This window comes from Ustilaginoidea virens, chromosome 1 (assembly GCF_000687475.1).
Source record: "Ustilaginoidea virens chromosome 1, complete sequence".
Taxonomy (NCBI): Eukaryota; Fungi; Ascomycota; class Sordariomycetes; order Hypocreales; family Clavicipitaceae; genus Ustilaginoidea; species Ustilaginoidea virens.
The window spans coordinates 5,120,154-5,147,695 of record NC_057316.1 but is presented as its reverse complement, the minus strand read 5'-3'; the positions used below and the strand labels follow the sequence as shown (position 1 = coordinate 5,147,695).

The 27,542-nt window shown below is 59.1% G+C and overlaps 10 protein-coding genes across 10 annotated transcripts; 8 read left to right on the top strand and 2 right to left on the bottom strand.

Annotated features, from left to right (window-relative positions):
• Positions 1–571: 571 nt before the first annotated feature.
• On the top strand, positions 572–2,753 carry UV8b_01162 (uncharacterized protein; the record flags this gene model as incomplete). Its single annotated transcript, XM_043138660.1, has 4 exons — positions 572–766; positions 846–1,146; positions 1,220–1,761; positions 1,833–2,753. 4 exons carry the CDS (start codon positions 572–574, stop codon positions 2,751–2,753), a joined length of 1,959 nt encoding a protein of 652 aa, XP_042994594.1.
• A 1,732-nt stretch (positions 2,754–4,485) lies between these two features.
• On the top strand, positions 4,486–5,843 carry UV8b_01161 (uncharacterized protein; the record flags this gene model as incomplete). The annotated part of the gene is made up of 2 exons (XM_043138659.1): positions 4,486–4,760; positions 4,925–5,843. The coding sequence occupies 2 exons, from the start codon at positions 4,486–4,488 to the stop codon at positions 5,841–5,843; spliced, it is 1,194 nt and encodes a 397-aa protein (XP_042994593.1).
• A 691-nt stretch (positions 5,844–6,534) lies between these two features.
• Positions 6,535–7,582, bottom strand: UV8b_01160 (uncharacterized protein; the record flags this gene model as incomplete). Its single annotated transcript, XM_043138658.1, has 5 exons — positions 6,535–6,721; positions 6,842–6,948; positions 7,020–7,189; positions 7,427–7,491; positions 7,569–7,582. 5 exons carry the CDS (start codon positions 7,580–7,582, stop codon positions 6,535–6,537), a joined length of 543 nt encoding a protein of 180 aa, XP_042994592.1.
• Positions 7,583–9,507: 1,925 nt separating this feature from the next.
• On the top strand, positions 9,508–11,325 carry UV8b_01159 (uncharacterized protein; the record flags this gene model as incomplete). The annotated part of the gene is made up of 4 exons (XM_043138657.1): positions 9,508–9,589; positions 9,643–9,674; positions 9,752–9,831; positions 9,885–11,325. 4 exons carry the CDS (start codon positions 9,508–9,510, stop codon positions 11,323–11,325), a joined length of 1,635 nt encoding a protein of 544 aa, XP_042994591.1.
• A 1,513-nt stretch (positions 11,326–12,838) lies between these two features.
• Positions 12,839–13,485, top strand: UV8b_01158 (uncharacterized protein; the record flags this gene model as incomplete). The annotated part of the gene is made up of 2 exons (XM_043138656.1): positions 12,839–13,006; positions 13,090–13,485. The coding sequence occupies 2 exons, from the start codon at positions 12,839–12,841 to the stop codon at positions 13,483–13,485; spliced, it is 564 nt and encodes a 187-aa protein (XP_042994590.1).
• A 1,493-nt stretch (positions 13,486–14,978) lies between these two features.
• Positions 14,979–17,300, top strand: UV8b_01157 (uncharacterized protein; the record flags this gene model as incomplete). Its single annotated transcript, XM_043138655.1, has 2 exons — positions 14,979–16,606; positions 16,718–17,300. 2 exons carry the CDS (start codon positions 14,979–14,981, stop codon positions 17,298–17,300), a joined length of 2,211 nt encoding a protein of 736 aa, XP_042994589.1.
• A 419-nt stretch (positions 17,301–17,719) lies between these two features.
• On the bottom strand, positions 17,720–19,343 carry UV8b_01156 (uncharacterized protein; the record flags this gene model as incomplete). The annotated part of the gene is made up of 2 exons (XM_043138654.1): positions 17,720–19,044; positions 19,151–19,343. The coding sequence occupies 2 exons, from the start codon at positions 19,341–19,343 to the stop codon at positions 17,720–17,722; spliced, it is 1,518 nt and encodes a 505-aa protein (XP_042994588.1).
• An 804-nt stretch (positions 19,344–20,147) lies between these two features.
• UV8b_01155 (uncharacterized protein) lies at positions 20,148–21,591 on the top strand (the record flags this gene model as incomplete). The annotated part of the gene is made up of 2 exons (XM_043138653.1): positions 20,148–20,456; positions 20,569–21,591. 2 exons carry the CDS (start codon positions 20,148–20,150, stop codon positions 21,589–21,591), a joined length of 1,332 nt encoding a protein of 443 aa, XP_042994587.1.
• A 1,134-nt stretch (positions 21,592–22,725) lies between these two features.
• UV8b_01154 (uncharacterized protein) lies at positions 22,726–24,110 on the top strand (the record flags this gene model as incomplete). The annotated part of the gene is made up of 3 exons (XM_043138652.1): positions 22,726–23,673; positions 23,842–23,922; positions 23,991–24,110. 3 exons carry the CDS (start codon positions 22,726–22,728, stop codon positions 24,108–24,110), a joined length of 1,149 nt encoding a protein of 382 aa, XP_042994586.1.
• Positions 24,111–25,516: 1,406 nt separating this feature from the next.
• On the top strand, positions 25,517–27,108 carry UV8b_01153 (uncharacterized protein; the record flags this gene model as incomplete). Its single annotated transcript, XM_043138651.1, has 2 exons — positions 25,517–26,736; positions 26,829–27,108. 2 exons carry the CDS (start codon positions 25,517–25,519, stop codon positions 27,106–27,108), a joined length of 1,500 nt encoding a protein of 499 aa, XP_042994585.1.
• Between the last annotated feature and the right edge of the window lie 434 nt (positions 27,109–27,542).

Sequence of the window (27,542 nt, the reverse complement as noted above, 5' to 3'; positions counted from 1 at the left end):
TGATTTGAAGGGTAGGGTGGGGTGTTGAAGTGGCGAGAAACTTGTGACGCAGCACGCTATGGAATCCTCGGCTGAAAATATGGTCGTGACGAACGAGGATTTGTTGCAGTGGGAGCTGGTTGACGCCAGCAACGTGCAGCCTGCTCAAAGTGACAAGCTGAGTAATGGGGATCACGTGTGCCTAGTCCTGCAAGGCCCTACGCCGTTACGGACTGCAGGACAGGACTTTGCTGACAGGTGCCGGAAGAGGGCATTACATAATTCACTTTGTTGTTGCGCAACTCCAAGCGTACCGCCACAACTTTGATCCGCACAAAGTCCGTCCGTGAGAGTTGCTGCATGTCCAAAGGCTGTTGGCGCGCTCTCTGCTGGGGCATTTTCCACCTATATATAACCCATAACCCCCCAAAATTCTTCCCCATGTGCGGTTCCCGACGATAACGCTGCTTCAAAACCGAGGGAGTGCGCTACCTCTCTGTAGGCTCTCACGACTTCTGCAACAAACCCATTTATCCACTGCGCATCAAACATCGCCGACACCGCAGGATACGCATTTATCCAAGCCTCCGTCATGGGAGAATCCGGCAAGGCCCAGCTGGGTTCTGTCGCGCTTAACGATTCTTCCCCCAAAAAGGTCGCCTATTTTTACGACTCGGATATCGGGAACTATGCTTATGTGACTGGTCACCCCATGAAACCTCACCGCATCCGTCTGGCACACAGCTTGATCATGCAATATAACCTGTACCAGAAAATGGAGATCTACGTGAGTAGCCAGGCCATAAAACCCGCCACGACTCTCCATGGGTTTCCTGACGAATTGACGTCTACTAAATCCCTCCCAGCGCGCTAAGCCGGCAACCCGGGGCGAGATGACCCAGTTCCATACCGACGACTACATCGATTTCCTCCAAAAGGTCACACCCGACAACATGGACAGTTACGTGCGTGAGCAGGGCAAGTACAACGTTGGGGACGATTGTCCCGTCTTTGACGGATTGTTTGAGTTTTGCGGGATCAGCGCTGGCGGGAGCATGGAAGGCGCTGCCCGGTTGAATCGTCAAAAGTGCGACATTGCCGTCAACTGGGCTGGCGGTTTACATCACGCCAAGAAGTGCGAAGCCAGTGGTTTTTGTTATGTAAACGGTATGCACGAACCCTTTCCCGAACCGCCAACCCCGGTCCCCATTTTCACCCAATCTAACCGTGCTTCTCGCAGATATTGTTTTGGGGATCCTCGAGCTGCTCCGATTCATGAAACGCGTCTTGTACATTGACATTGATGTTCACCATGGCGATGGGGTGGAAGAGGCCTTTTACACGACGGACCGCGTCATGACCGTTTCCTTCCACAAGTACGGCGAATATTTTCCCGGAACTGGTGAACTACGAGACATCGGTATTGGACAGGGAAAGAACTACTCTGTAAACTTCCCCCTCCGCGACGGCATCACGGACGAATCCTACAAGTCCATTTTCGAACCCGTCATCGAGAACGTCATGAAGTACTATCAACCCGAGGCTGTCGTTTTGCAGTGTGGAGGTGACAGTTTATCCGGCGATCGCCTGGGCTGCTTCAACCTGAGCATGGATGGCCACGCCAACTGCGTGAGCTATGTCAAGAGCTTCGGGCTTCCCACTCTAGTTTTGGGAGGCGGCGGCTACACCATGAGAAACGTTGCGCGCACATGGGCATACGAGACGGGTGTTCTTGTTGGCCAAGAGATGGATCGCGTGCTGCCTTACAACGAATACTACGAAGTGGGTTAATTGCCATGCTTTTTCCTTCCGCATCCCTTGAGACATTCCAGATGCTAACCTCTGGACCCAAGTACTACGCTCCCGACTTTGAGCTGAACGTGCGATCCTCCAACATGGAGAACTCCAACAGCAGGGAGTACTTGGACAAGATTACGGCGGCAGTCATCGACAATCTCCGCCAGACGGGACCTGCTCCGTCGGTTCAAATGCAGGACGTTCCACGCAAGCCCTTTGGTGGCATGACGGACGAGGAGGAGGCCGAGTTGGACGATTTAGACGAAGACGAAAACAAAGATGTCCGAATGACGGAGCATCGATGGGACAAGCAAGTGGAGAATGGAGCCGAGTTTGAACCCAGCGACGACGACGAGATGGCATGGGCCAACGGCGCCACCCGAAACGGCGGCAACAAGAAAAACTTGAGCGATTTCAAAAAGGCCGAAGCGACGGATCAAGACGCAGGCAAGTCGCCCAAGGATAACCAGGACGATGCTCAGCAAGAAACTGCTGAAGCCGAAGCACATGATGTCAACGATGACACCATTGAAGAGATTGGTGTCACGGAAGAGCCACTAGAAAAGGTCGGTGCTGCTGAGCGCGGGGACGAGAAGGAAGGTCCGGCGCCGGGGAAGACGGACGCGGATGGTGATGTCGGCATGACCGACACTGCTACTGCTGCCGCTGAGGAAGACGAAGGAATAGAAGAAGAAGAAGAAGCTACGATTAAAAAGGAAGAGGCCGAGCCTGGCGTGGTACCAGATGCAGCCGGGGCAGCAGCAGAGAAGAGCGTGGAAGAGGATTCTGCCTGCGAAGATACCAAAAAGCCTGCCGATGCGACGGAGCCCAAGGAAAGCAAAGCTGACGAGCCGTCTGCCAACAAAGAAGCAGAAACCGCGGCCAAGACAGGAGGAGAGCAGCAGGTGACGGAAGCCATGGAAGTGGACCAGAAGGAAAAGGTTCAAGACAAGGCTGAGGATGCATCGTCCAAGTAGTCGAGGGGGGTGATGGGTCAAATGTTGGGACAGATGATGATCTGGCATTCCGACCTCGACGGGGGCCAGGCATCCGGCAAGTGGTCTCGACCGGACGATGCCTGACCACGGTGTATTCTAAAAAGCTGACGGGCAGGACTCGGCCAGGGGGGGGGGGGGGGGGGGGGGGGGGGGGGGGTTTGGGCGTTTTCGGCGCATGGGACAACAGCAAACGGTTCAATGATGTGGAAGTTGAGTTTTACTGGAAGTTAGTTTTACTGTCGGGGCGATGCTCCAACAAGAGCGTTGGCTTGATTTTGGGATTGTTGTCAGCTGATGGAACGTCATTCGTATTTACTTTTTTTTTCTTTCTTTTTTTTCTTTTCCCGTCCTGTTCCTTTTGGTTTTTCTCCTTTGTATTTTCTGGATGACGGGCCGGGCCGGGCCGGAGGAGAGAGATGTCATTCTGGACTACGAGCGGATAGAGCAGTCTTGTATGGGGTCGACCAGACGTGTGAAGGTCAATATCAGCTTGATTCAATCTTCTGTTACTGCCTACTTGACATGACCTTTGATCAGATGCTACGCGGTTGGTGAGGCCAGGCCCTGCGCTGTCCGTTCTCTGCAGGCCGGCCATTCATTCATTACCTGCCAAAGGCACCTTATGAAGTTGGCGAGGCGGGCAAGCCGTTTCAGGCCGCTGGTCGGTCAGCCATGACATCATAGCAAGCACGCGTGCGCGAGCGCGCCTCGTGTTTGTTTGGCTCGGCAAGCTGCAAGCTCCAAGCTGCAAACTGCAAGCTGCAAGCTGCAAGCTGCAAGCTGCAAGGGGAAACGATGCATTGACAGCACCGGCGGCGCTTGCGCTTGCGGCCCGGGGACACGCCTGCGAACGGGCAGAATCGAGCGAGCATTGGAAGCATTGGCGGCGGCAGTGCCAGTGCGAGAGACTCCCAGCCATGCCGGCAACAAGCTCGCCCTGCAAGCAAGCATTGTGAGGGGCACGATGTGATATGAAGGGAGGCTTGATTGAGCTAAGCTAGGGGTATGGATATGTGATGGTGGAGCGCCTATGTAGTAAGGTCATGTGACACGCATGTGTGTGTCGATTAGCCGGCAGCTACTCCGTACACTGCTACAGACAGGAGCAGAGCAGCTCGGCCAATCAAACGCTGGCGGGTCAGTTGCGCAGCTTACCCCGGGGCACCGGGGCCCGGGCTCAGCCAGCAGCCCCGCGATGAAATGCAGAAAGTTTCGTGTTGGACGCCAGCTCAAAACTCAAAACCCCAAACCTTTTGACAACAACGCAAAACCAAGCCCGCCGTGCGCCTGCCTTGCTGCATCTCGACTCTCTCGACTCTCTCGACTCTCCTTGGCTTGACCACGACCAGCGCTTTGTTTCTTTTTCTTTTTCCTGTCTTTCTTCTTTCCAAAATTCTTTTTATTGTAATCTTTATTTCCGCAAGCAAGCATAGAACCGTTGCTTCCGAGACTTTTTTTTTTTTTTTTTTTTTTTTTTTTCCTTTTTTTTCTTTTTTTTTTCTTTCCCGCCCGCCCGCCGTTGGTACTGACGGCAGAGCACACGCACGAAGCTCTTCGGCCCCTTGGTCCTTCCCTTTCATGTCCTCATAACCCGCTTGACGCTCGTTTGCGCCAGCAGCACCAATATCCATCACACGGGCATACAATACAGAACGCTTTCCTTTCGCCCCTGACGGCCCGCGCGGCTTCCCGAGTCGACAACCCGCCCGCCATGCCTGCCTCCGCGGCAGGGAGCGGCGCCGATGCCGACGCCGCAAAACTCGCCGTCTGGAAGGAGGCCCTGTACGAACGGTGCAAGGAAGCAGGGCCCGGAAACGACCTCTTCTCCCAGGATGACCTGCTGCGGCTCGACGTCATCCCGAACAAGGATCTGCTCCTGCTGGCGCGGGTGGTGCAGTCCCTCAGCGACGACAAGCTGTTCATCACCATGAGAGAGGCCAGCGGCCAGGTGCTGTGGAAATGGAGGGATGCGCAGGAAGCTCACAAGTAAGCCAGCGTGGGGCATTTGCCATGACGGGGCATTTGCCATGACGGGGCCTTTGCCATGACGGGGCCTTTGCCATGACGAGGCCTTTGCCACGATGGAACCCGCAGTTGAAAGAAAAGCCAGGCCCTGCGGAAACGCACGCTAACGCACGCAATGCCCCTAGGTATAAGCAGTGCTCCACCGACGAGCAAGTCATGGTGTATTCGTTGATCGACGACTCCGGCGGCGACGGCATCTGGTCGCAGACGCTTCAGAAGCGCCTCAACATGCACGATTCGGTGCTCAAGAACGCCCTCAAGCAGCTCCAGGCAAAGGGGCTGATTGCGCCGTTCAAGAACGTCGAGCACCCCAACAAGAAGATGTACATCAAGGCATCCATCCGGCCGAGCGAGCGGGCCACCGGCGGGCCCTGGTACACGGACCAGAACCTCGACGAAGCCTTCATCGAAGACTTGCAGCGCGTCGTGTTCGACTTTGTCAAGCGCTCCAGCGCCTACGTCAGCACCCACTCCGGATCCAGGACCCAGGCGCCGAAAAAGGGCGTCGTCAAGGGCGCCGTCAAGGGCGCCGCCGTCGACAAGGGCAGGAAGCGAGACGCCGACGAGATGAGCAGGCCGCCCGCCAAGGCGCCCAGGACGTCGGCCGGCGCGCCGCCGCCGCCGCCGCCGCCGAGACGCGGAGCCGCCCTGCTGCCCCTGCCCGCTGGCTACGTGGGGTACCCGACCGTCCGGGACATCGCGCGGCTCCTGTCGAGCAGCGGCATCACCAACAACACCATTCTGTCCGAGGACGACGTCAAGAAGCTGGTTGACGTGCTGGTGTGGGATAACCTCGTCGAGCCCGTCAAGGTCGCTGGCAAGCTTGGCTACCGCGTCGCCCGCGTCGCCAAGCAATCCACCGAAAGCTGGGCGGGGAGGGAGGATCCGACGGGGCGAGATGCCGGCCCGGAGCCATACGTCAGCCCTTACACGGAGGCGCCCTGCGGGAAATGTCCCGTGTTCGAGCTGTGCGAGGAGGGCGGGCCCGTCGGCCCGAGCAATTGCGAGTACTTTAAGAGATGGCTCGGCTTGGATCTGGAGTAGCAGCGCGTGGTGCTCCATGTCATCATGTTGAGAAACAAGCAAACCCAGCTGTGCAACGACGAGCCGGGCGGTGTTGGTTTGCGTCCAAGGAATATACTTGCACGCCCATGTCTCGCACGCACGCATCGTGATGGGACACGACGCGGATATACGGATATACGGATGCACGAATGCGGATGCGGATACGTCATACGTCTTCCACCGAGGAGTTTAGGTTCATTTTGTCTGTCATTGTCGTTATCCATCCTGACATAGAGAGCATAGCCGAGGCGCATCAAGGGAAAAATCAAAGCAAAGGAAAAAAAAACATCTGGGGGTGAGTTGGGAGCAACGACAAGTGTCGACACGAATGGGGATTGCTACCGTCCCCTCGTACTTCTTCATAGGTCAGCTTGAAAGCAAAAGAATTACAATTTCAGCAACCTAGCAGTCCGCGCCAAGATGTTGCGGCAATCACTCTGGGGAAGCTTTTCTCAAAAAAAAAAAAAAAAAAAAAAAAAAAAAAAAAAAAAAAAAAAACCCGTCTAATTGCTCCCCCCTCCCCCAGGCAGGTTTACTAGCAGGGTGGATTGGCTGCCTAACATTTGCATGCCACCGCTACCATGTATCTTGTATTGGTTTTCAGGTCCCGCATAAGAAAGAAAAAAAAAAGCAGGACGAAAATGCAAAGAGGCGCGAACTAATGCACAATTTACAGCTCGCCAGACTTGGCGATGGTGGCGCGCTTCGAGTGCTTGATGGAGCCGTTCTGAGAACCAGTGACCTCAATAGCCTTGACAATCTCCATCGACTCCTTGTCGGCGACCTGTCCGAAAACGACGTGGCGGCCATTGAGCCATGAGGTCGGGACGGTGGTGATGAAGAACTGCGATCCGTTGCTAATAAAGTCGTCAGCAGCGAGCTATAATAGGACGAAGCCCAGGAGGCGAGCGAGCTTGGAGAGCCTTTGAAAAGCAAGAAGGAAAAAAAAAAAAAAAAAAAAAAAAAAAAAAACTCACGTGTTAGGACCGGCATTGGCCATGGACAGCAAGCCGGGGCGGTCGTGATTCAACTTGAAGTTTTCGTCGGCAAACTTGTCCCCGTAGATGGACTTTCCGCCCGTACCCTGTAAGGGGTGATTAGCCGTGTGCTCTCGACCCTTGGGAGAGGCGTCGTCGTTGTCGGGCTTGGCCGTACATTACCACGGGTGAAGTCGCCACCCTGCAACATGAAGTCGGGGATAATGCGATGGAAAGAGGAGCCAGTGTATCCGAAGCCTTTTTCACCGGTGCATAGAGATCGGAAATTTTGGGCAGTCTTGGGGACGACGTCGTCAAACAGGTCAAAGGTGATGCGACCGGATTGCTCTATGTGAGGCAAGAGTGGTCAACAATGGCGCCGTGACGACGGGGTGGTCGGCGGCATCGGCATCGGCATCGGCATCGGCATTGGCATTGGGCTTGCCAACCCGAGGTCGATATGCGAGGAGCACACCAGACAAGGATTCAGCTCTGTGTTCCAAGCCGGGGGCGGGGGAAGGAACCTAATTTTGAAAACGAGCAACAGAAAGAGGTATTTAGTATTTAATACTACCGCAAACTTACCCTTCACAGTGGTTGTGGGCTTGCCGTCCTGCAGAACGGGACCTTCCCAGGTCACGTCGAAGAAGCTATCGCTCACTGTTAGCTTCAAGCTTTGGCACCAACGGCGGGGGGGGATTGGCCGCCCGCGCCGGATTTTACTTACACCTGCTTGCCCATGGCTGCCGAGGTAACAGAGAAGAAGCGGCTGGGACGGTATTTGCCTGAAGCAGAGGCAAGTTGAGGGGGAGAGAAAGATGGTAGCCCCGGAGCGCAGAGGTTGTGGCGGGGTAGGAGGGGTCGAAGAAGTGTTGGTCGCATCTTGGAGAAAGCTGGAGGGGTCAAAGAGTTAGTCGCGGTTAAGCGGGTAGCCAGCCAATGGGGGCGGTGGTGGGGGGTGAGGGTGGGGGTGGGGGTGGTTGGGTTGCAGCCGTTGGTGCAGAGCGTGGCACTGCAGCTGGAGACGTCTGGTCGTGTAGGCCGTGTAGGTCGTGTAGGTCGTGTAGGTGTCAATTGCAGGCCGCGAGGCCACAGCGGCATTCCAGCAGGGGGGGGAAACACCATTTGATGCGCCAGGCTGCATCTCAACCAACAACCAGCAGCCAGCAACCAGCAAGGAAGGGCACCTGGGAGAGCATGATTCGATCCGGGAGCCCACGGCAAGAGACTGCAGGCAAGCGGTGTCTTGCAACTTGACGGCCGTGTCCGCCACCTTGAACCTGCCGGTTGGCCACGATAGAAGAGGGTCAACTTTGTCGCGGGTTGCTCAGCCAGCTTCCCGCTCAGCCAGCTTCCCGCTCAGCCAGCTTCCCGCTCAGCCAGCTTCCCGCTCAGCCAGGTCGCTCGGCCAGGTCGCTCGGCCAGGTTGCTCGGCCAGGTCGCTCGGCCAGGTTGCTCGCTCAGCAAGGGGGTGGACAACTGCCGCAGCGACCAATGGCATCATGGCAAGCCGAGCCCACAGCCAGACCGACCGGTCGGTGATTGAAACTTTTGCCTGAGAGCCCTCAGGCCCTGCAGGCGCTCAGCAGGCTGCGCGCTGCCGTCGAGTTGTGCGCAGCACAGACAGAGGGAACGACTGGATCAAATCAAACTTCTTCTGACCGGCGGCGTCGCAGTCGCAGGTGTAGAGCCAGGGCCAGCTGGAGATTGCTTTGAAACTGTTTGTTGCTGCTGGTGACGAATGCGCACTGCGCACCGCACCGTTGACGCCTCGCCGCGGGATGGGGAGGAGCACTTGCTTCGACGGAGACGAAAAGTCTCTCCTTGCACCTACCTTGAAGAACAAGTGTTTTTGCCAAGGCCAAGGAAGAATGATGATGCAAATACAGCAATTGAAACGGATGTCTATACGGAGCACGCAGTACGGAGTACGCTGGCAAAGTTTGACGATGGGTTGACGAGTTCGCAAAGGGAAAAAAGGGGGAAAGTTTTGGAAGCATTTGGAAGCTATGTGGCTTTGGCTTCCTGGCCTGAAGTCTCAGGAACCCACCTCCTACTGTACCTCCTAGGTACAGAACTGCGGAACTGTGGAACTGCGCAATTAGGTACGGAACTACCGAGTACTTAGTGACCTCCCTCCATTCTTCACCCCATCACATCACCTTGAGCCAAGTCATAGGACAAAGTAACAAACAGGCCACGTATCCGCGGAGCCTCAGAAATTCATGTGAAAAATTTCCATGATGAAAAAAAAGAGTCGACCACTGAATCAATTGCAAAACTCCATTATCAAGATGTTGTATCTCTCCCGAATCAGCCAAGAAGTCGAGCCGAGTTGATGCCCTTTTTGCTTCGTACGATCACGTGACCCCGACCCCCCCCTTACTCCTTTGCCAGCTGGTGGTGGGCGGCGGTGGGGTCGCGACGCTGCCAGAGCGACCAGCCACAGCCTCCGTTCATGTCTGGTTCAGTCAGGTTAGGTAGGGATCGTGACTTGCAACTGCGACGGCTGGACGGTTCGGTGAAGACAAAGCCGGCTCTTGTTCGACACGGCTCGCCGCCAGCCATCAGGTACCCGAACTCACCTCTTTTTCTGTTTGTTTGGTTTTGGGGCGAGACTCGGTCATTGGGGAACATCTCGAAGAAAAAGAACAAAAAAAAAAACGATGGATTTCAACGACTTGAAGAGCACCGTCTCCAACCTGACCTTGTATGACCTCAAGGCGGGTTTCCGCAAAGCCCAAAATGGTACGAGCCGCAGCACTTTGCCGAGGGGGTCATTGCTAAATTTGTGTGGCCAGCGGTCATGAACTACACCGAAATGGAGGCAAAGGTGTGCGCCCCCCAACAGCGAGCCGATGGTTTGCTTTGGCCAACCCAGTCCAAAACTGACAAGCTTCGTCGACCTAGGTGCGAGAGGCGACCAACAACGAGCCATGGGGCGCTTCATCGACATTGATGCAGGAAATCGCCAACGGCACGTTCAGCTAGTACGTAGCGCCCTGCTTACTCGACAGGTGTGGTCGCTGATGCCGTCTCCCAGCCAAACACTCAACGAAATCATGCCCATGATCTACCGCCGCTTCACCGAGAAATCCGCCGAGGAGTGGAGGCAAATCTACAAGGCCTTGCAGCTGCTCGAGTTCCTGATCAAGCACGGCTCGGAGAGAGTGATTGACGACGCCCGCGGTCACATCACCCTCCTCAAGATGCTGCGGCAGTTCCACTTTATCGATCAGAATGGCAAGGACCAGGGCATCAACGTGCGAAACCGGGCAAAGGAGCTGGCCGAGCTGTTGGGCGACGTCGACCGCATTCGATCCGAGCGGAAGAAGGCGCGGGCCACCAAGAACAAGTACACCGGCGTCGAAGGCGGGCCGACTTTTGGCGGGGGCTTTTCGGGCGGGAGCAGCAGCAGCAGGTACGGCGGATTCGGGAACGAGTCGGCAGGCTACGGCGGCTTCTCCGGCGGCGTATACGGCGACGGCGGCGGTTTCGGCGGCGAAACCGACGGCTACCGCGAGCCCGGCGGCGGCCGATCCGAAGCGTTTGAAGAGTACGACGAGTTTGACGAAAGCGACCGCCCGTCGGGGTCTTCGAGGACTGCTCGCCGGACCGAGCGAGCTGCAGCCAAGAAGCCTGCTGCGGAGCCGGCCAAGAAGAAGGAGCCCGAGGTCGACTTGTTCTCCTTTGACGAGCCTGTCCAGGCGTCCGCTCCGGCGGCCACGCAGAGTTCTGGCTCTGGCTCGGGTTCTGGCCTGGCTGGCCTTGCTGGACGCTCTGGCAGTCACCACGCCGCGCCCGCCGCCGCCGACGACGACGACGACGAATTTGACGAGTTCCAATCCGCAGCACCGTCGACCCAAACAGCGGCCCAGGCCCTAGCCGCTCCGCTCACCTCGACTGCTTCCTCCACGGCCCAGTTTGCGGCGCCAAAGCCAGTCTCGGCTCCCCGAACCGCCAACCTGAGCCAACTGGTCAGCACGTCCTCCTCCATCTCGCCCGCGCCCAGCTCCAACGTGAGCTCGGGAGCCAACTACTCTGCGTTTGCGGCCCCTGCCGCCCAGCAACCGCCGCAGCCAGCCAAGCCAGCCAAGCCAGCTGGCTTCCAGCCCTCCGGCCCCAACTACTTTGGCGGAATCCAGGCGCAGGCATCCAAGGCGACACCGCCTGGTTTCGCAGCCATGTCGAGCGCGTCCTCCAGCGGCCCGTCGACCATGGCCAACATGAAACCCGTGACGAGCCCCGGCTCCAAAACCGCCCCAGCCGCTGCGGGCGGCGACGCTTTCGGCGCGCTGTGGGGCAAGGCTAGCGTCGGCATCAAGAAGGCGGACAAGTCTACTGGCGGCCCTGCCATGGGTCAGCTCGCCAAGGAGAAGAGCAGCGCCGGCATCTGGGGCGCGCCGGCCGCCCAGTCGAGCCATGGTGGCGGCGGTGCCTCGACCGGGAACGATGGATCTGCATCCGGCGATCTCCTCGGTTAGAACTGCATCGGGCCTGGTTTTGGGCCCCAGGCGGTTTGGCCGACCAATGTCTTTTGGAATGTAGCGGCGGTGGTGGTGGCTGCGGGTATGGGATCGCAGGTGGGAAATTGCAACATGTTGGACAAAGCACGCTTTGAAGGTTAGATCCTAGCTAAGGAGTCATGGCGCATCAGAATGTCACTACAGCTGCATCTCAAACCGTGGTCCTCCTCTCGTGCACCAACGGGGGCAGCCAGCCCATGGAGGCCAAACAGACCGGCAAGCCAGCACCCAAGACACAAGACCCAAGACCCAGGGCCCGAAACCAGCCCCCCCCCCCCCCCCCCCCCCCCCCCCATCTACTTACTCCTGCTCCGTATACCCCGTCAACGAGCAGCGGCAGCGGCAGCGGCAGCGGCAGCGACACACATGTGCAACAGCTCTGCGTCGAAGGCGCAGCGACCTGCAGCATCCACCATCCCTTCATCTCGCATAACATAGCCAGCCCACCCGCCTTCCATCACTTGGTCAGTCGCTCCTCCGGGTCGCTCCTCCGGGTCGCTCCTCCGGGCGTCTAACTCCAATCCCACGGTCCCCGACCAATCAGCTCGGCCCGTCGCGTGGGTCCGCATCCCGGCACCAAAGCGATCGCGGCAGGCTGCCGCGCTTAACTTGTGTGACTTTGTCTGTGGGTCCTGCCCCGCTCTCCGCCCCGCTCTCCGCTGCTTCACTAGCCGCCGGGACCTGCGAGTAAGAAACACGATGGCCGCTGCACTCTGTGAGTGGACGGACAATGGTTCTGTCTGGTTTTCTTGGAACTTGGGCTTCATGCCAGACCTGGTCGGTGAATGAAACATTGTCGTGGGACCCTATAGTCGTAATGCCTGGTCGCAGACCTCGGGGGCATGACATGACATGACATGACATCCAAGACTTGCTGTATAAAGCAACGAGATTGCCCACGGTGAGTTGGCTCTCTTCTTCCTCGTCTTCCTCTGCATACAGCGCAAACAATCACGCGATTGAGACAAGTTTCTTTTCCTTTGTTGCTTTCCCTTTTCTTGTCGACTTTCCTTCTGAGTTCGGACTAGGGTCTCTCGGCATTATAGATTCTGTTTATTTTCGTTTCTTGCTTCCCCCCATTTCAGTGTCGACCCCGACCCGCCTGTTGGCACCCACCACCTTGTCGCTACGACTTACAAAGGTGCTTTGCTTGAGAGCATCCACGACAAGTTCGTTCATTCATTCACCGTGTCAGACTAGAAGCGTGCCCTCACTTCTAGGAAGATCCGGCCGGCCGCATCTTTTGCCTTGGTCTCGACTTGTTCTTCCTTTTTTTTTTTTTTGCTTTTTTTTTTTCCTTCCGGTGCGCGCTCCGCTCAAGGAAGCGCCTGCGACGACTCCCAAGATTCCGTCCACTACGTGCTTGCCGGCTATTCTGCCGTTCTACTCGAGACGCTTTCCGATTCGCACGGCTCGGTGTGATTCACGACCTTGTCTTTCGCTCGAGATTCCTTCGACGAGCGCCTCCAAGATGCCTGCCCCTCCTGCCCTCGGTGCCTTGGGCGTGACCTTTACGGTCATGAGGGCTCTGCAGGCCGTTGCGCTGGTTACCATAATTGGCCTGACGTCCAATTTCATCTCCGAGATGGTGAATGCTAGCTATGTGCCTCCGTCTCCCTTGGTCGGCACTCTTGTTGTTGTAAGTCAAGACGAGCGTTCTCCCCCCCCCAACCCCCCTGTTTTCGGGGTTTGATTGCTGACTGGTGGTGGTGATTGATCAAGGCCTGCATTACGGTGGTTTACACAGTCATCACATACATTTTGTACTGGGACTCTCTGCTGCCGCTGCTGGTGTCCACGGCTGCCGATGGCCTTTGCCTCATTGCCACCATTGTGGTGGCTTGCGTTGTCGGCAGACCCGTCAGCTATCTGTCCTGCCCTGCGTTGCCTGACGGGGGCAGCACCGCCAACTTTATTCACTCGCTCTTCATGAACCTGGGACGCCAGAACTACTTTGAGTGGGTGGATCCCGACAAGGCCACCTGCTTCGAGATCAAGGCCGTTTGGGGTCTCAGCATCTGCCTGTGCGTCCTCTACTCCATGTCGGCCATCACGTCGGCTTGTCTCTGGAAGCGCATCAAGGGCGGCGGTCGCCCCCCCAGGAAAGACTTGGAATGAGGGCGCGGCCGTGGGGATCCGACGACGGGGAGGTCAGCACGCCAACCACTACCGAGGGCTCCGCGAAAGCTGCAAAAGCCCAGCCGCCCCGGCTCCGTGGCTAAAGCTCGGCCAGACAAGAGATGTGACGGTGAGTCGACGGACGACGAGGCCAAGACCAAGACCCGTCGCCCTGCCAGACAATCTGTCTATCCCTTCTCCTCCCCGCCGCCGCCTCCTCCCACGGCGAGGACGCGCCAGAAGATGGCTCACGGCAGACCGGCGCCGGGACCTGCGGAAGCGGCTCCGCCTATGCCGCCTTTACCTGCCGTTGTTCCTTCGCCCAAGTTGTCGCCAATCGGGTTGGGCCTGTTTAATCCTCCCCCAGCGGCGGCGGCGGCGGCGGCGGCCAAGCGCAAGCGCAAGACTATTCTGCAGAGAATCGAAGGCTGGTGGGACTTGGGGCTTTTGGAAAAGAGGCAGACTCTTTTTGGCAGGCGGCAGTGAATTTGCGTTTGGTCCTCGTTCCGGTCCGGTTTAGATTGTTGATGAATTTGAACGAGCGGCCCGTGCTAGATGTTATTTTTTATTTTTATTTTCCTTTTCTCTTCTGCCTTTGTTTTTGTGGGTTTCTGTACTGGACAAGCGGGAAAAGCGGGAAAATGCTCGGAAAAAAGGAACAGGTTGGCAAGGAACTAATTGGGCACTTGTAATTTTATGCGACAAAAGACTTGGGTTGGGGGGCTATGGGAGCAAATTTTTCAAGAAACACATGAACCTTGAATCTGACTGATTTCGGAGTAGCCGATTTGCACATGACAGAGCCATCGGGATGCATTGGATCCCATGACTTGTTCAATCGAATATATTTTCCGAAAATTAGCGTCGCCCGGCGGTTGACCCACGCTTGACCCAGGCTGACGGTGTGGGTAGCGGTTGTTGCATGGCTTGCCGTGGACTCTGACGATGATGATGCTCAAGGGAGCTTACTTCGTAGTTCCATCCTTGGTCAGTTAGTTAGCGGGGAAAGAGGCACAGACCTGGGTCTGGGTGCCTTGGGAATCAGGCTGCAACCAGGCTGGGATGACGACGATAACTGCGCGGCCATGACGGTTCCGACTTGACATGGTGCATAGCAACACGAACGGCGGGAATTGGCAATTCCCAGATTTCGAAAAAAAAAAAAAAAATGAGGCAGAGGCACGTTAAACAAAGAGGCAGCCATCACTGCTGGGCCGGCCAGTCTTGTCGAGACACGAGACGGGACAAGACGACGGAACAGAGCGGAACGGAACCACTGTGCTTCCGAGAATGTCTTCCGATGAATCCCTTCCGAAATCCCTGCCACGAATCCCTTCCGAAAATCACCACATGCGGATACAATCACTACCGCGCTGCAGGCCAGTCGGAAGCTTGGCCAAGACGACTGCTCCACCACCATCAGAATCATCCGAACTTGCATGCATGGATGTGGATGCATCCATGTCTCGCCAAAGACGACGGTTGGTTCTCCCATGGACAACGGAAATCACTGCGGCGCGCCGGTTCCGTACATCCGCAGCCGCATTGCAAACGCCTGCGATGGGTGCAAGGCGCGCAAGGTGAAATGCGACGGCAAGTCGCCGTGCGGCTACTGTGCAGGCCATCAACGACCGCAATCGTGTCACTACTCGCCGCAGAGACCGAGGAGGCCTACACGACAAAAGCTCGGCGTACCTGCAGGGAGCCGCGGCGCGGCGAAAGCGATTGCGAGGCCGTCGCTCGATCCTCCCGGCAGCCATGACGCGCGGAATAGTTCAGCAACGCCGACAGGTGCTTGCGGCACATCCAGCCCGGGGGTCGTCGACGTCGACGTCGACGGGGACCCCACCACCACCACCACCACTCCTGCTGGTGCTGCGGCGGCGGAAGACGACACGGATGTGCCTCGTGAGGCGCGGCTGCTGTTCGACGCCCAGGGCAAGCTCATCTTCATTGGCGACTGTGCGCCGCTGTCGTTTTTCCAGTCGGTTCGGCGGCTGGTGACCAGTCGTGTGGGACAGCAGGCCTTTGCTCCCGAGAGCAGTCGGTACTCGGTGCTGGAGAATGTACCTGCCGGGTATTCCAGCCGGGCGCAGGGGTCCAGGGCGTGGGGTAGCATGCCGAACTTGAGAGCCGTCAACCTGGACGACGCCGTGGCTGACTACATCTTGGCTACGACGGGGCTGGTCGACTTGTTTGACAACTCCATGCTGCTGGACGACGTGCGCCTGTGGGCCCATCGCAGTCACAAACCAGACGACCTGACTCTGATCGTCAACTACCTTGTTCTCGCCATCGGAAGCCTCCGACACAACGAGGCCGCCTCGCGGGAGTACTTTGAGTATGCCCAGAGCAAGGCCTACGCTACTCTGAGCGGCAGCCTGAGCGTCGGGACTGTCCAAGCCTTCATTCTCGTCTCGCTTTACATGCTGTGCTCCTGCCAGATCACCGGCGCCTTCCTGTGTTTTGGCATAGCCGCCCGCGCGGCTTACTCCATCGGCATCCACCGGACAGAAGTGAATGCCCGGTTCGGGCCGCAGCTCCACCGTCAGCGAGATCGTCTGTGGAAGAGCGTGCGCACAGTGGACCTCTTCCTGAGCGTCTCCATGGGCCGTCCGCCCTCCGCTTCCGACGTGGACTGCACCGTGCCCTACAGAAACGTGGATACCGACGGGAACGAGGTCCTGGATCTTCTCAACGCCTCGGTCCAGATCCTCCTCATAACCGAGACAATCGTTCTGGAGATTTTCTCCCGGAGGAAAATCTCGCTGCAGCTCACCGAGGGCATATCGCGCCAGCTGCGGGACTGGTCCGCTCGATGGCTGCAGCAGTTGAAGGACGTAATCGCCCTCACCGAGTCCAGGACCAGCGCCGAGGTCAGCGGGGCTTGCCAAGTCCTGTCGTCGTATTACTACGCTGTCATGCTGGTTTCCAGGCCTTTTCTCATGTACGAGCTGGTGACCAGGTTGTCGGACACTTCGGCGTCTCCTGCGAGGCCATCCTTGACTTCCGGCAAGTCGAAGCTTGCCGATGCATGCATTGACGCTGCCAGCATGATGGTTGATGCCGTCTTGGACCTGATTGAACGAGGTCTCTTGAATGGTCGGGCCCCGTTGCTAGTGTAAGTTTTGCAGCCCAAGAAGAAGAAGAAGAAGAAGAAGAAGAAGAGGAAAGGGTGCGGAACACATACAAGGTCTAACGTACCAAACAATCTTGTTTTTTCCTTTTCTAGATGCTGGCTCTTTGCGTCTTCATTGGTATTAGGCGTCGGTCTCCTGGGCGGCTTTGGACGCATCCTCGAAAAGTACTGCCGCATGTCGATTCAAGCCCTGGACCACTTCGCCAAGACGGACGGCCATGCCACGCAATACTCGCTCATTGCGCAGTCTCTTCTCGCGACGGGCTTGGAATACCTCGAGCGCTGCGAGCTCCAGGAGAGGCTGCGGCGGACCGAAAACTCGAGCCAGCTCTTTGGCCTGATACCCCCCGGACCTAGAACAGCGCCGGGGGGGACCACGCCGGGCAGGGCGGTATCCCAGCAGAGAGGTCCGAGTCCCGCACCGGCTTCACCCCGAGGCCGCGAGTCGTTGGGTCGACCGCTCTTGCAGCACCAGGGATTGCAGAGCGTGCCAACTTCGCCTCCACGACCGGGGGACATTGACTCGGCGTTTCTGGGATTGACCGAGTCGCTGATGCAGACGCCTCATGACTACTGGAACGGCAGCCTTGGAAATGACGGAGACGCGGGCGCGGCGCTGAACCTGTTTCCGTTGCTGGAGACGGGTGGAGGCATTGACCTGGCTCACTACTTTTGAGGCAAAGCCTTGACGAGACTTTTGGGGGATATATTTCGGCTCAGAAAGGAAGGGGGGAGGGCCGCTTCCGGGAGTGCAAGATTTACGGCAGGCTTTTTGCGCGACAAGTGGTTGGAAGAAGCCCAACATATGAACCACATGATCAGATCTGAAGCTGTTGGGCAACTTCAACCCCCACCCTTCCTTTTTTTTTCCCCCCCTTTCTTGTGCCAGGCCGGGTCGACGAATTCGATTCATCAACATGGGGTCGTGAGGTAAAAACAACACGAGAGCGAAGCAGCACGAAAGCTAAGCAGCACGAAAGCTAAGCAGCACGAAAGCGAAGCATCACGAAAGCGAAGCATCACGAAAGCGAAGAAGCAGCAGTCAGGTAAACGGCGCAGCACTGTTTCATCCCCCAGCTATAGGCTCTATCAAGTCTAGGTCGTTTTCAGTCCCAAGGCTCGTCTCAGAATCTGCATGTACTCCCACACGTCCTCGAAGCGCGTGTACAAGGGAACAGGGGCCACGCGGATGACGTTGGGCTTGCGCTTGTCGCAGATGGCGCCGTTTTCCTCGAGGGCGTGCGAGACGCTGTCCAGCAGCCCGTCGCGCAGCAGGACGCTCAGCTGCGTGCCGCGCTGCAGGGGATCCCTGGGCGTGATGATGGTGAAGAGCGGCGTGGCGTCTCCCCGGGTCTCGTCGAGCATCCGGTCGAGCAGGAACTCGGCGTAGGCGGTGAGGACGAGGGCCTTGGAGCGCAGGCTCCGCATCGACGTCTTGTTGAAGACGGAGAGGGCGCCGGACAGGGCTGCGAGGTCCATGGCGGACGGGTTCGAGAGCTGGTAGCCGGCGGCGCCGGGGGTGGGCACGAAGTCGTTGTCCATGTTGAAGCGGACGCGCTTGTCGCCGCCGTACCAGCCGGCCAGGCGGGGGTGGTAGGACGGCGCGCCCGACGGCCCGCGGGGCCAGGCGACGGAGCCGTGGCGCTCGTGGACGAAGGCGCCGGCGATGGCGCCGGGCCCGGCGTTGATGTACTTGTAGGTGCACCAGCAGGCAAAGTCGACGTCCCAGTCGTGCAGGCGGAGCTCGACGTTGCCGGCGGCGTGGGCGAGGTCCCAGCCGACGGTGATGCCGCGGCGGCGGGCGTGGGCGGTGATGCGGGCCATGTCGAACAGCTGGCCCGAGTAGTACTGGATGCCGGGCAGCAGCAGCAGGGCCGTCTCGTCGGCGTGCTCGTCAATGGAGCGGAGGATGCTGTCGGTGGGGATGAGGCCGCCGGCGTCGGGCTCCAGCTTGACCATGCTGCGGGCGGGATCCAGCCCGTGCCAGGCAACGTGGCTCTCGATGGCGTAGTGGTCGCTGGGGAAGGGCTTCCACTCGAGGATGACCTTGTGGCGGCGGCCGGCGGGCCGGTAGAAGCTGGCCATCATGAGGTGCAGGTTGACGGTGAGGGAGTTCATGATGACAATCTCGTGGGCGGAGGCGCCGAGCAGGTCGCACGACTGCCGGGCGCACTGCTCGGCCATGTCCTGCCACTGGGTCAGCGGCGAGTTTGGCCAGCTGGTGAAGTGGCCGTTGACGCCGATGGACGCCCACGTCTCGAGCTGGGCGTTGACGTAGTCGCGGACGGCCCGGGGCTGGGCGCCCAGCGAGTTGCCCGCGAAGTAGAGGCACGGGGCCGATGCTGCTGCTGCCGACGGCTGCTGCTGCTGCTGCTGGTGGCTTGCCGTGCCACTGGCGCCGTCGTCGAGCGTGGCCTGGCCTGTTCGGACGAGTCAGTCTTTTAAAAAAAAAAAGAGGGAAGAGATATAAAAGGCAGGGGCGGCGGAAGGAAGCAGGGTCGGTCGGCTGCGGCTGCGCGACCTTACCTGGAACACGGCCATCCAGGGCCTTTTTCCTCAGCGAGTCTCTCGAGGGAAGAACAAACTCGTCCCTCAGGTGCCTCAGCGCGTCTTGGGAATCCAGCTCCTGCGCAAAGGCCAGGGCGGCGGCATCCGCGGGGAACTCGGGGCTGGCGCCGCTGCGCAGCCGGTCGACAAACGCCTGGAACTGGATCTGCATGGCGGAGAGGAAGTCTTTGGGCAGAGTTCTTTCTCTGCGAACAGTGCGACGGGGGGGATGGAGGGACGGCGACGAACGCGCGTGGATGGGATCGATTGGCAGGGTGCGATGTGAGCAAGGCCCCGTTGCGTTGCGGTGCGTTGCATTGAATGGCAAGCAGGGGCAAAGTCAAGACTGCTCTGTTCTGGACACGACGGCAAGCGGACACGGCTTTGCGCACTTTATGGGTTGTCTCGAGGCGCCGAGGCGGTCGACCGGCGCCGTCGCGCACCAACGCAGGGACCAACCTGCCCTTGCTCGGATGGTGCGGGGCCGGCCGTATCCGAGCATCCGAGCATCCGAGCATACGTCATCCGTCATCCGTCATCCGTCATCCGAACCCGAACCCGAGCCCGAGGACCGCTGCAAGCCGGCGGTGGCTGGCGCTGCTGCGCTGCGCTTCGGCGACCCAGCCAATCCCGGCCAGCCAAGCCCGGCCCTTTTCCCTTGCCAAACTGCCTATTTGGACAAGCCCAGGAATGCGCTGACCGACCCGATTGGGCGGATGCGCGTCACGCAGCGCGAAGCCACAAAGTCTCGGAACGGAATGCTGTGCGACGGAAGGCGGCATCACGCTCTGCGGCTGATGCTGATGCTGATGCTGATGAAAAGCATGACGAGCCGAGTGAGACCTGACAGAACGCCACGGAAGCATGTCGTTGCGTATAATACTCTCGCTCGCTCCCCACGCCCTCAAAAGCCCCTCCCGAGCCCCGTCGCCGTCGTCCTCGTCCTCGTCCTCGTCATCGTCATCGTCCTCGCACAATGTCGCCACACGTGGTGTCGTCCGACCATCCGTCCATCGACTTGGCCAAGTACGCGGTCACGCAAAACGCCTTCTTGCCGGCGACCAGTCCGCCAAGGTCGCTGTCAGACCCGTATTACCAGCCCTGGGAGCTCATCGCCCAGCACCTGCCCGCCCTCGTTGACGGCAACCGCATCCGAGAGTCTGTCCGCCAGCTTGCCGTCCTGTCGACCTACCGGCTGCAGTCTGAAGCAGAATGGAGGAGAGCCTACGTTATCCTGGCCTTTATGGCCCACGCGTACATCTGGGGGGGTGAAGAACCCGAACAAGTGAGCTGCTCTGCCGTGGGTTCAAACCAACCCCCACCGGCATGTTTTTCTTCTTCTTTTTCTTTTTGTTTCTTAGGTCTGCCGTCCCCCTCTTCTGACCCGGGACAAAAAGGTGCTGCCGCCGCAAATCACAGTCCCCCTGCTCCGCGTATCGAGCCACCTGGAAGTGCCGCCCGTCCTGACGTACGCCGGCGCCAACCTGTGGAACTTTGTCTGCTCCGGCACCGACTTTGCCAGCCTGGACGAGCTCTCCCTGGCCGTGTCCTTCACGGGCACCGAGTCCGAGTCGTGGTTCCTGCTCATCAGCGTCGCCATGGAGGCCCAGGCCATGGGCATCATGCGCAGGATGATGACGGCCCTCGAAGCCGTCGAGGCGCGCGACTACGGCGTCGTGACCTCTGCGCTGGGCGAGCTGCGGCGCTGCATCCGCGGCGTGGGGGCCTTGCTGGACCGCATGCACGAGAGGTGCGACCCCTCGGTGTTTTACCACCGCATCCGGCCCTTCCTCGCCGGCAGCATGAACATGGAGGCGGCGGGCCTGCCGCGCGGCGTCTTTTACGACCAGGGCCACGGCAAGGGCGAGTGGCGGACGTACCGCGGCGGCAGCAACGGGCAGAGCTCCCTGATCCAGTTCTTCGACCTGGTCTTGGGCGTGGACCACGGCGGGCAGCCCAGCTTCCACGCCGAGGTGCGCGCGTACATGCCGGGGCCGCACCGCCGGTTCCTGGAGCGGGTGGCCCGCATGGGCAGCATTCGGGAGCTGGCGCTGCAGGAGCCCGCCGCCGAGGAGCAGCGCGCCCTGCGCGAGGCGTACGCCGCCGCCGCGGACGCGCTGGCCGGCTTCCGCGACAAGCACATTGCCATTGTGACGAGATACATTGTCGTGCCGTCGAGGCAGCATCAGCGGCGGGTCGCTGACGGAGACGGGGACGGGGACGGGGCCGGGGCCGGGGCCGGCTACGTGTCGCGGCGCAACCTGGCGAGCCTGAGCTTGTCTCCGCGCAAGGGCCCGGGCCTGACGGGGACCGGGGGCACGCAGCTGATTCCGTTTCTGCGCACGTCGAGGGACGAGACGCTGAGGGCGGCAAGGCTACACAGAGACGTGTCGTGTCGTGAGGAAGGCGTCTTGCCATGAATATCCGTGACTTGGCAACCCGGGCGCGGTGCTTGTCACGGCTGTGCGAGCGAGGTGCATTCATTGTACATGTATGAAATACCCACGGTTTTCTTCTTGCGCATACCCCCGAGTGCGCTGCTGCGTGGCAACTCGACGTCAACACGTCGGCGGAATAAACGGAGCGGTTTGCAAGGTTCCCAGGGGCGAAGCCACCCACAGCCTCGGGAGCTTTCTCTGGGTATCCCACAGCAAACAAGTGTAGCCTAGCCCGAGCCCTCTTGCTGGGGATGCAGATTCATTCCATTATCGTTAGCCAGGCTGGCTTGGCCTCTAGAGTAGAGTCGGAACACCTGGGCTTTCCCCACCAGACAGGCTCCCTGGGTGGTGCGCATCACGGGCCGTCGATATAAAGATAAGTTCACGTCGGTTCTTTCGCACTAGCAGGACCGGCACTAGGGATCCTGCCAGCCTAGCCGACAGGAATGGTGCAAGGACGGATGAAATGAAAACAGGGCCAAGGCGCGCCATGGCCCATTCCAGTTTCGTGTCCTGCTCACACGACCAGGGTTCCCGGTGCCGGGTGCCCACAGTGGCGGCTTTCGCCTTAACCTTGCCCCGGGACCGAGACGCCAATGACGACGACAGCTGTACTGTAATCCCCTCGGGGCTGGCCGGCGTGGTCCGCGAGGCGGTGCGTCTTGATGGTCATCCGGGGTGTGTTTTGTCGGGGGAAAATCAAAGTTATCAAACGACCAAAGGGCCCCCGTGCTGCCTCCACTTGCACGGGGGATTGGAGCCGCCAGGGTGGTATGGTTAGCCGATCCAGGTAGATTGCCGTCCGTAAACGGGACCCTCAAGGTTTCTGGATGCCCTTGGTGGCGTAAATAAAGGTTATGGCGCCGACGCTTGCTCGCGGGAGCAACATGCCACGTTTAAAGTTTGATTGTTTGGCTTTTTCCATTCCAGCATGCCGTATCCAGCGTGGCGTTTCCAGCCGTGATGGGTTCTGAAAACAACCTCGGTTCAAGTAGCTGATTCCCTTCTTCTTTTTCTTCTTCTTCTTCTACTTCTGCGTCGTCGTCGTCGTCGTCGTCGTCCTCCTCCTCCTCGACTCCCGGCGCCGCGATTTCCATGAGCCGGCTTCTTCCCGTCATGGGCATCCGTTACCGATACCTGCAACCTCGGCCGAGCAGGGCCAGGCACCTTGTCGTCGTCGCCATGGCCGCCCTCCTCATCGGCTGCCTCATCTACCGCGTCTGGGCGTCGCGAGGGCCCCCGACCACGGCCAACGCCTACGTCTTCTACGCCAACAGCGACCACTACGCCTGCTCCGCCCTGGTCAACGCGCACATCCTGCAGCACGTCATCCGCACAAAGTACCCCGTCTTCATCTTCACCACCGACCACCTGTCGCCGGCCATGCAGCGGGCGCTGCAGGCCGGCAACGCCACCGTCATCAAGGAGACGCCCTTGCCGCTGCACGCGCAGAGCGCCCCCTACTACGAGGGGTGCCTGCTCAAGCTGGCCGCCTTCAAGCTGCACCAGCACGACGCCTCGATCCAGAGGCTGCTCGTCCTCGACGCCGACCAGCTGATCCTCCGGGACGTGGACCGCGTCTTCGACCTGCCCCTGACCGACTTTATGGCGCCGCCCGCCTACTGGCTCCAGGACCTGAACCTCACCAGCACCTGCATGCTGATCCGGCCCGGCCCCTCGCTGTGGGAGCAGGTCGCGGCGGCGGCCACCGGCATCGCCTCGGACAAGTACGACATGGACCTCGTAAACGACCTGTTTGGCCGGCGCGAGCCTCGGCTGAGCGCGAGGTTTGCCACGCTCAACAGCCACTGGGAGGACTGGAATGTGCCCGCGTGGATGAACGCGTCCTCTCCTCGTCCGCAGGGTCGCGCGTCGGACCAGGACCTGCAAGACCTGTACAACCAGACTGCCGTTCTGCATTTCACCGCGGCCGGCAAGCCGTGGATGTACGACACCCAGCAGCTGCGGCAGATGAAGCCGGATGCCCATCCGCTCCTGGCGGACCAGTGGGTGAGGTGGCGGTCTCTTGCGATGCAGGTCTGCCCGTCGGAAATCATCGACCATGTCTAGCGGTTTGCGCGCCGAGTAACGTGCCAGGGATACCACCTACCTGGACATGAGAGTAGGGCCCAGCGCGCCCCGTCAGACAGACAGAAAAAAAAAATAAAGGGTATCCGTACTGCTGCAGTACAAATCTATATCCCGAGGATGGGATTAAAACCTCGGGGGTAGGGTAGGGTACAACAGCAGCGACGCGACCTCTTTTGCCCCCCCCCGGCAGGCACATGGACCTGCCAATTCAATGCGCGTTGCGTAGGTGCAATCTCCCGGGAACTGGTGCTTCATTCCTGATGAGAAGAAATCTAATTTCGTGGCATTAGCACAAGGCGATCCCAGAAATTCTGTTCACCGCGCTCAAGGCCGATGCGGGCTCGTGTGCGAAACCAACCCCACAGAACCCTTATTCTACCCAAACAACATTCAACCGTTTCTATTTATGACCTGGCGAATTAAGCATGGGTACCTGCTCGTCACGTTGTAAAAGAAAAACCAAAGAGAGAGGAAGGGAGAGAAAGAGAGATGCAGCTAGAAGTAGGACGCAACCTGCTCACAACGACTTCTCCTCCGCCCAGAGAGCGGTCTGTCTTTCTTCCCAACGTACCCAGCGCTTAAAAATGAAAATCCACTTGGCAGTTCTTGTCTCGAGCGGCACTGGTGTCCTGGCCGGCCTTGAGTTGTATGGCCCCCGCCCCTTGAGAACCAGCAATAAAGATATTCTCTTCGAAGGAGTAGGTTGAAATCCGGGCCACCCGTACACAGGTCGAGTGCGAGCCTCTCCAAGGGGGTTAGAAAAAAAGGGATGCAATCTCTAACAATCGCTGATTGCCGCAAACAGACGTGCTTCATGAAGGACGATAGGTGTATTGTTCAGCTGCCTTTGTCCTCACGGGAAGACCGTACCGTTGCGGGCAAATGTCAACAACTGCATCCCGTAAGTGTGGGATTCCTTACATCTCGCCTGACATCGCATGCGCTTGAATCTGACGCTCTGTGTGGGTTGCAGTGTAAAAGAGATGGCGGGCTTTGCTGGCTGGTTCTGTCTCAGAACGACGGAGAGTTTCTATGTACTGGGAGACTGGCTACTGGGAGACTGGCTGCTGAGGCGCTGGCTCTAACGCGAACGTAGGCTCCGTGGCCACTGGCGGGAGGACAAAGGACAAGCGGACAGTCTTGAGCGGACGCTCTGGCACGGCGGGTTGTGGCAGGTTTGCCTCTGCGTCTTGGCATCGTCGCTGCGGCATGACTGTGTGCCAGGTGTTGAAGAATAGACAGACAGACGGTGGTCTGAGACCTGGCCCTGCCAAACGTGACGTGGGCCGTGGACCATGACCATGACCATGGCTTGGAGTCGGGAGCAAAGTGCTAGAGTTTTGCCGCCATGGTGCAGTTTGATAATTTGATGCCTGAGAAGTGAATTGGGTCAATTCTAGGAGTTGGTGACAGGTGGTCCGGTCCATCTGACATCAAACTCCATCCAGCTGGCGCAAAAACTTGGCCAGGTGCACGGTGGTTAGGCCAGGTGCGCACATGTCAGCCACTAATATCCGCCAATCCCATCCGATCCGATCCGATCCGATCCAGGCCAAGGGGATGCCGACGCCAAGATGGATGCCTCGGCTTCGATGACAAAGCACGGCAAGGTACTCCGTACATGACAGAGTGTGCACGACGAGATTGGCTTCACATACTTGACGACATCAATGGCTTGACCACTCGACAACATCACTCTCGTTGGCTCCGCTCCCACCAGCCCCCGGCACTTACCCCCTTCCCCCCTCGCTCGCCGCCAGCTTTTCCGGTACAGAAAAAGCCGCCCCCCCAACCCCCCCCCCCCAGTCGGGAAAAAATGACCAAAACGGCCGCAACGCAGCAGTCGCTCACCGTCGTCGACAACCGCACCGGCCGGACCTACGAGCTCCCCATCACACACAACTCGGTCCTGGCCACCGACATCAAGAAGATCAAGGCCCCCGCCTCCCGCAATGACCGCCCCGAGGACGAGACCAGCCAGGGCCTGCGGGTCTTTGACCCGGCGTACATGAACACGGCCGTCGTGCCCAGCAAAATCACCTACATCAACGGCCAGGACGGCATCCTGCGCTACCGCGGCTACCCGATCGAGCAGCTCGTCCGCAGGAGCAGCTTCCTCGAGACGGCCTTCCTCCTCATCTACGGCGACCTGCCCACGGCGCCGCAGTACCGCCGCTGGCAGGACGAGATCATGAGCCACACCTACATCCACAGCGACATCGAGGGCATGTTCAAGTCGTTCCGCTACGACTCGCACCCCATGTCCATGATGACGTCTGCGTTTGCCACCCTCGGCGCCTTCGCCCCCGAGGCCAACCCTTCGCTGCAGGGCCAGAAGCTCTACACCGGCGCGGCCTCGGGCGACCCCGCCGCGCTGCAGGTCCTCGACAAGCAGATCCTGCGCATCCTCGGCAAGGCGCCCACCCTGGCCGCCGCGTCGTACCGCATGCGCCAGGGCCGGCCGTTCAACCGGCCCGCCCAGGGGCTCTCCTACACGGCCAACTTCCTGTACCTGCTGGACAACCTCTCCGGGCGCCAGTACCAGCCGCATCCCGCTCTCGAGAGGGCCCTCGACGCCCTGTTCATCATCCACGCCGACCACGAGGTCAACTGCTCCACCGCGACCGTCCTCCAGGTCGGCAGCTCGCTGGTGGATCCGTACAGCGCCGTGGCCGCCGGCTGCGCCGCGCTGTACGGCCCTTCTCACGGCGGCGCCTCCGAGAGCGCCATCCGCATGCTCATGGAGATTGGGTCCCCCGAGAACGTGCCCGCCTTTATGCAAATGGTCGAGAGGCGGGAGCGCGTCCTGGTCGGCTTCGGGCACCGCGTCTACAAGAACGTCGATCCGCGCTCCAAGGCCATTCGGCAGCTTGCCGATGAGGTGTTCCGGGTCACGGGCCGGAACAAGCTCCTCGACACGGCGCTGGCGCTGGCAAAGTATGCTGGAGAGAGCGACTTTATGCGCTCCCGGAACCTGTATCCCAACGTCGACTTCTACTCGGGTTTGATCTATCAAGCCATGGGGTTCCCGCTAGAGTACGTAATCCTGCCGTTTGTCGTCCTCTCAAAGCAGTCTGGGGGGGAGGGAAGTTCTTTGCTAACCAGTGCCACCAACCCTGCCGTCATAGCTTTTACCCCGTCCTGTTCGCTGTTCCCCGATGCGTCGGCTGGCTCGCTCACTGGCGACAGCAGATGCTCACCCCGTCCGGCGTCAAGATCTGGAGACCAAGACAGCTGTACCTCGGCGAAGGGGAACGAGACTACGTCGACGTGGAGGCAAGACAACCCAAGCGCGATGCCAGCGTCTTCGATGCACCTGGTCAGGTGAGCCACGGTGGAGACAGCAAGAGGAACCAGCTCGCCACGTACGAGAACGAAAGGGGCGAGCTTGTCAAACCGAAGCTGTGATGCGGTGGACCAGGACTGGTCACCCTTCTTGGGGTGGGGGGTTGGAGGGTTTCCACGCGGTTGCGCGAGTAAACAGGTAGTCTAGCTACACCGTTAGTCTAGCTACACCGTGCCCTGTCCACATTTGTATATTTCGGTAGACTGATGGTGATTTGACCGTTGATACTGCCGCTTGGCTTTGACAACTCACACGAGTCTCAAGACGACTGGAAGATGCAACCCCCTCGTTGGACGATGCAATTACATAAAATTGGCGATTGTTCGCTCTACCGTGACGTCTCTAAAAACTTGCTCATGTTATACATAACAAACGTCTTCTTCCCTCTTGGACGCCTTTGCCCCAATGCTCCATGGTCCATAGGCACCATTGTCGCAGATAAGAAAAGTACACAGAACAATCAATGTTCAGACAAGCCGCTTTGCATGCCATCCAA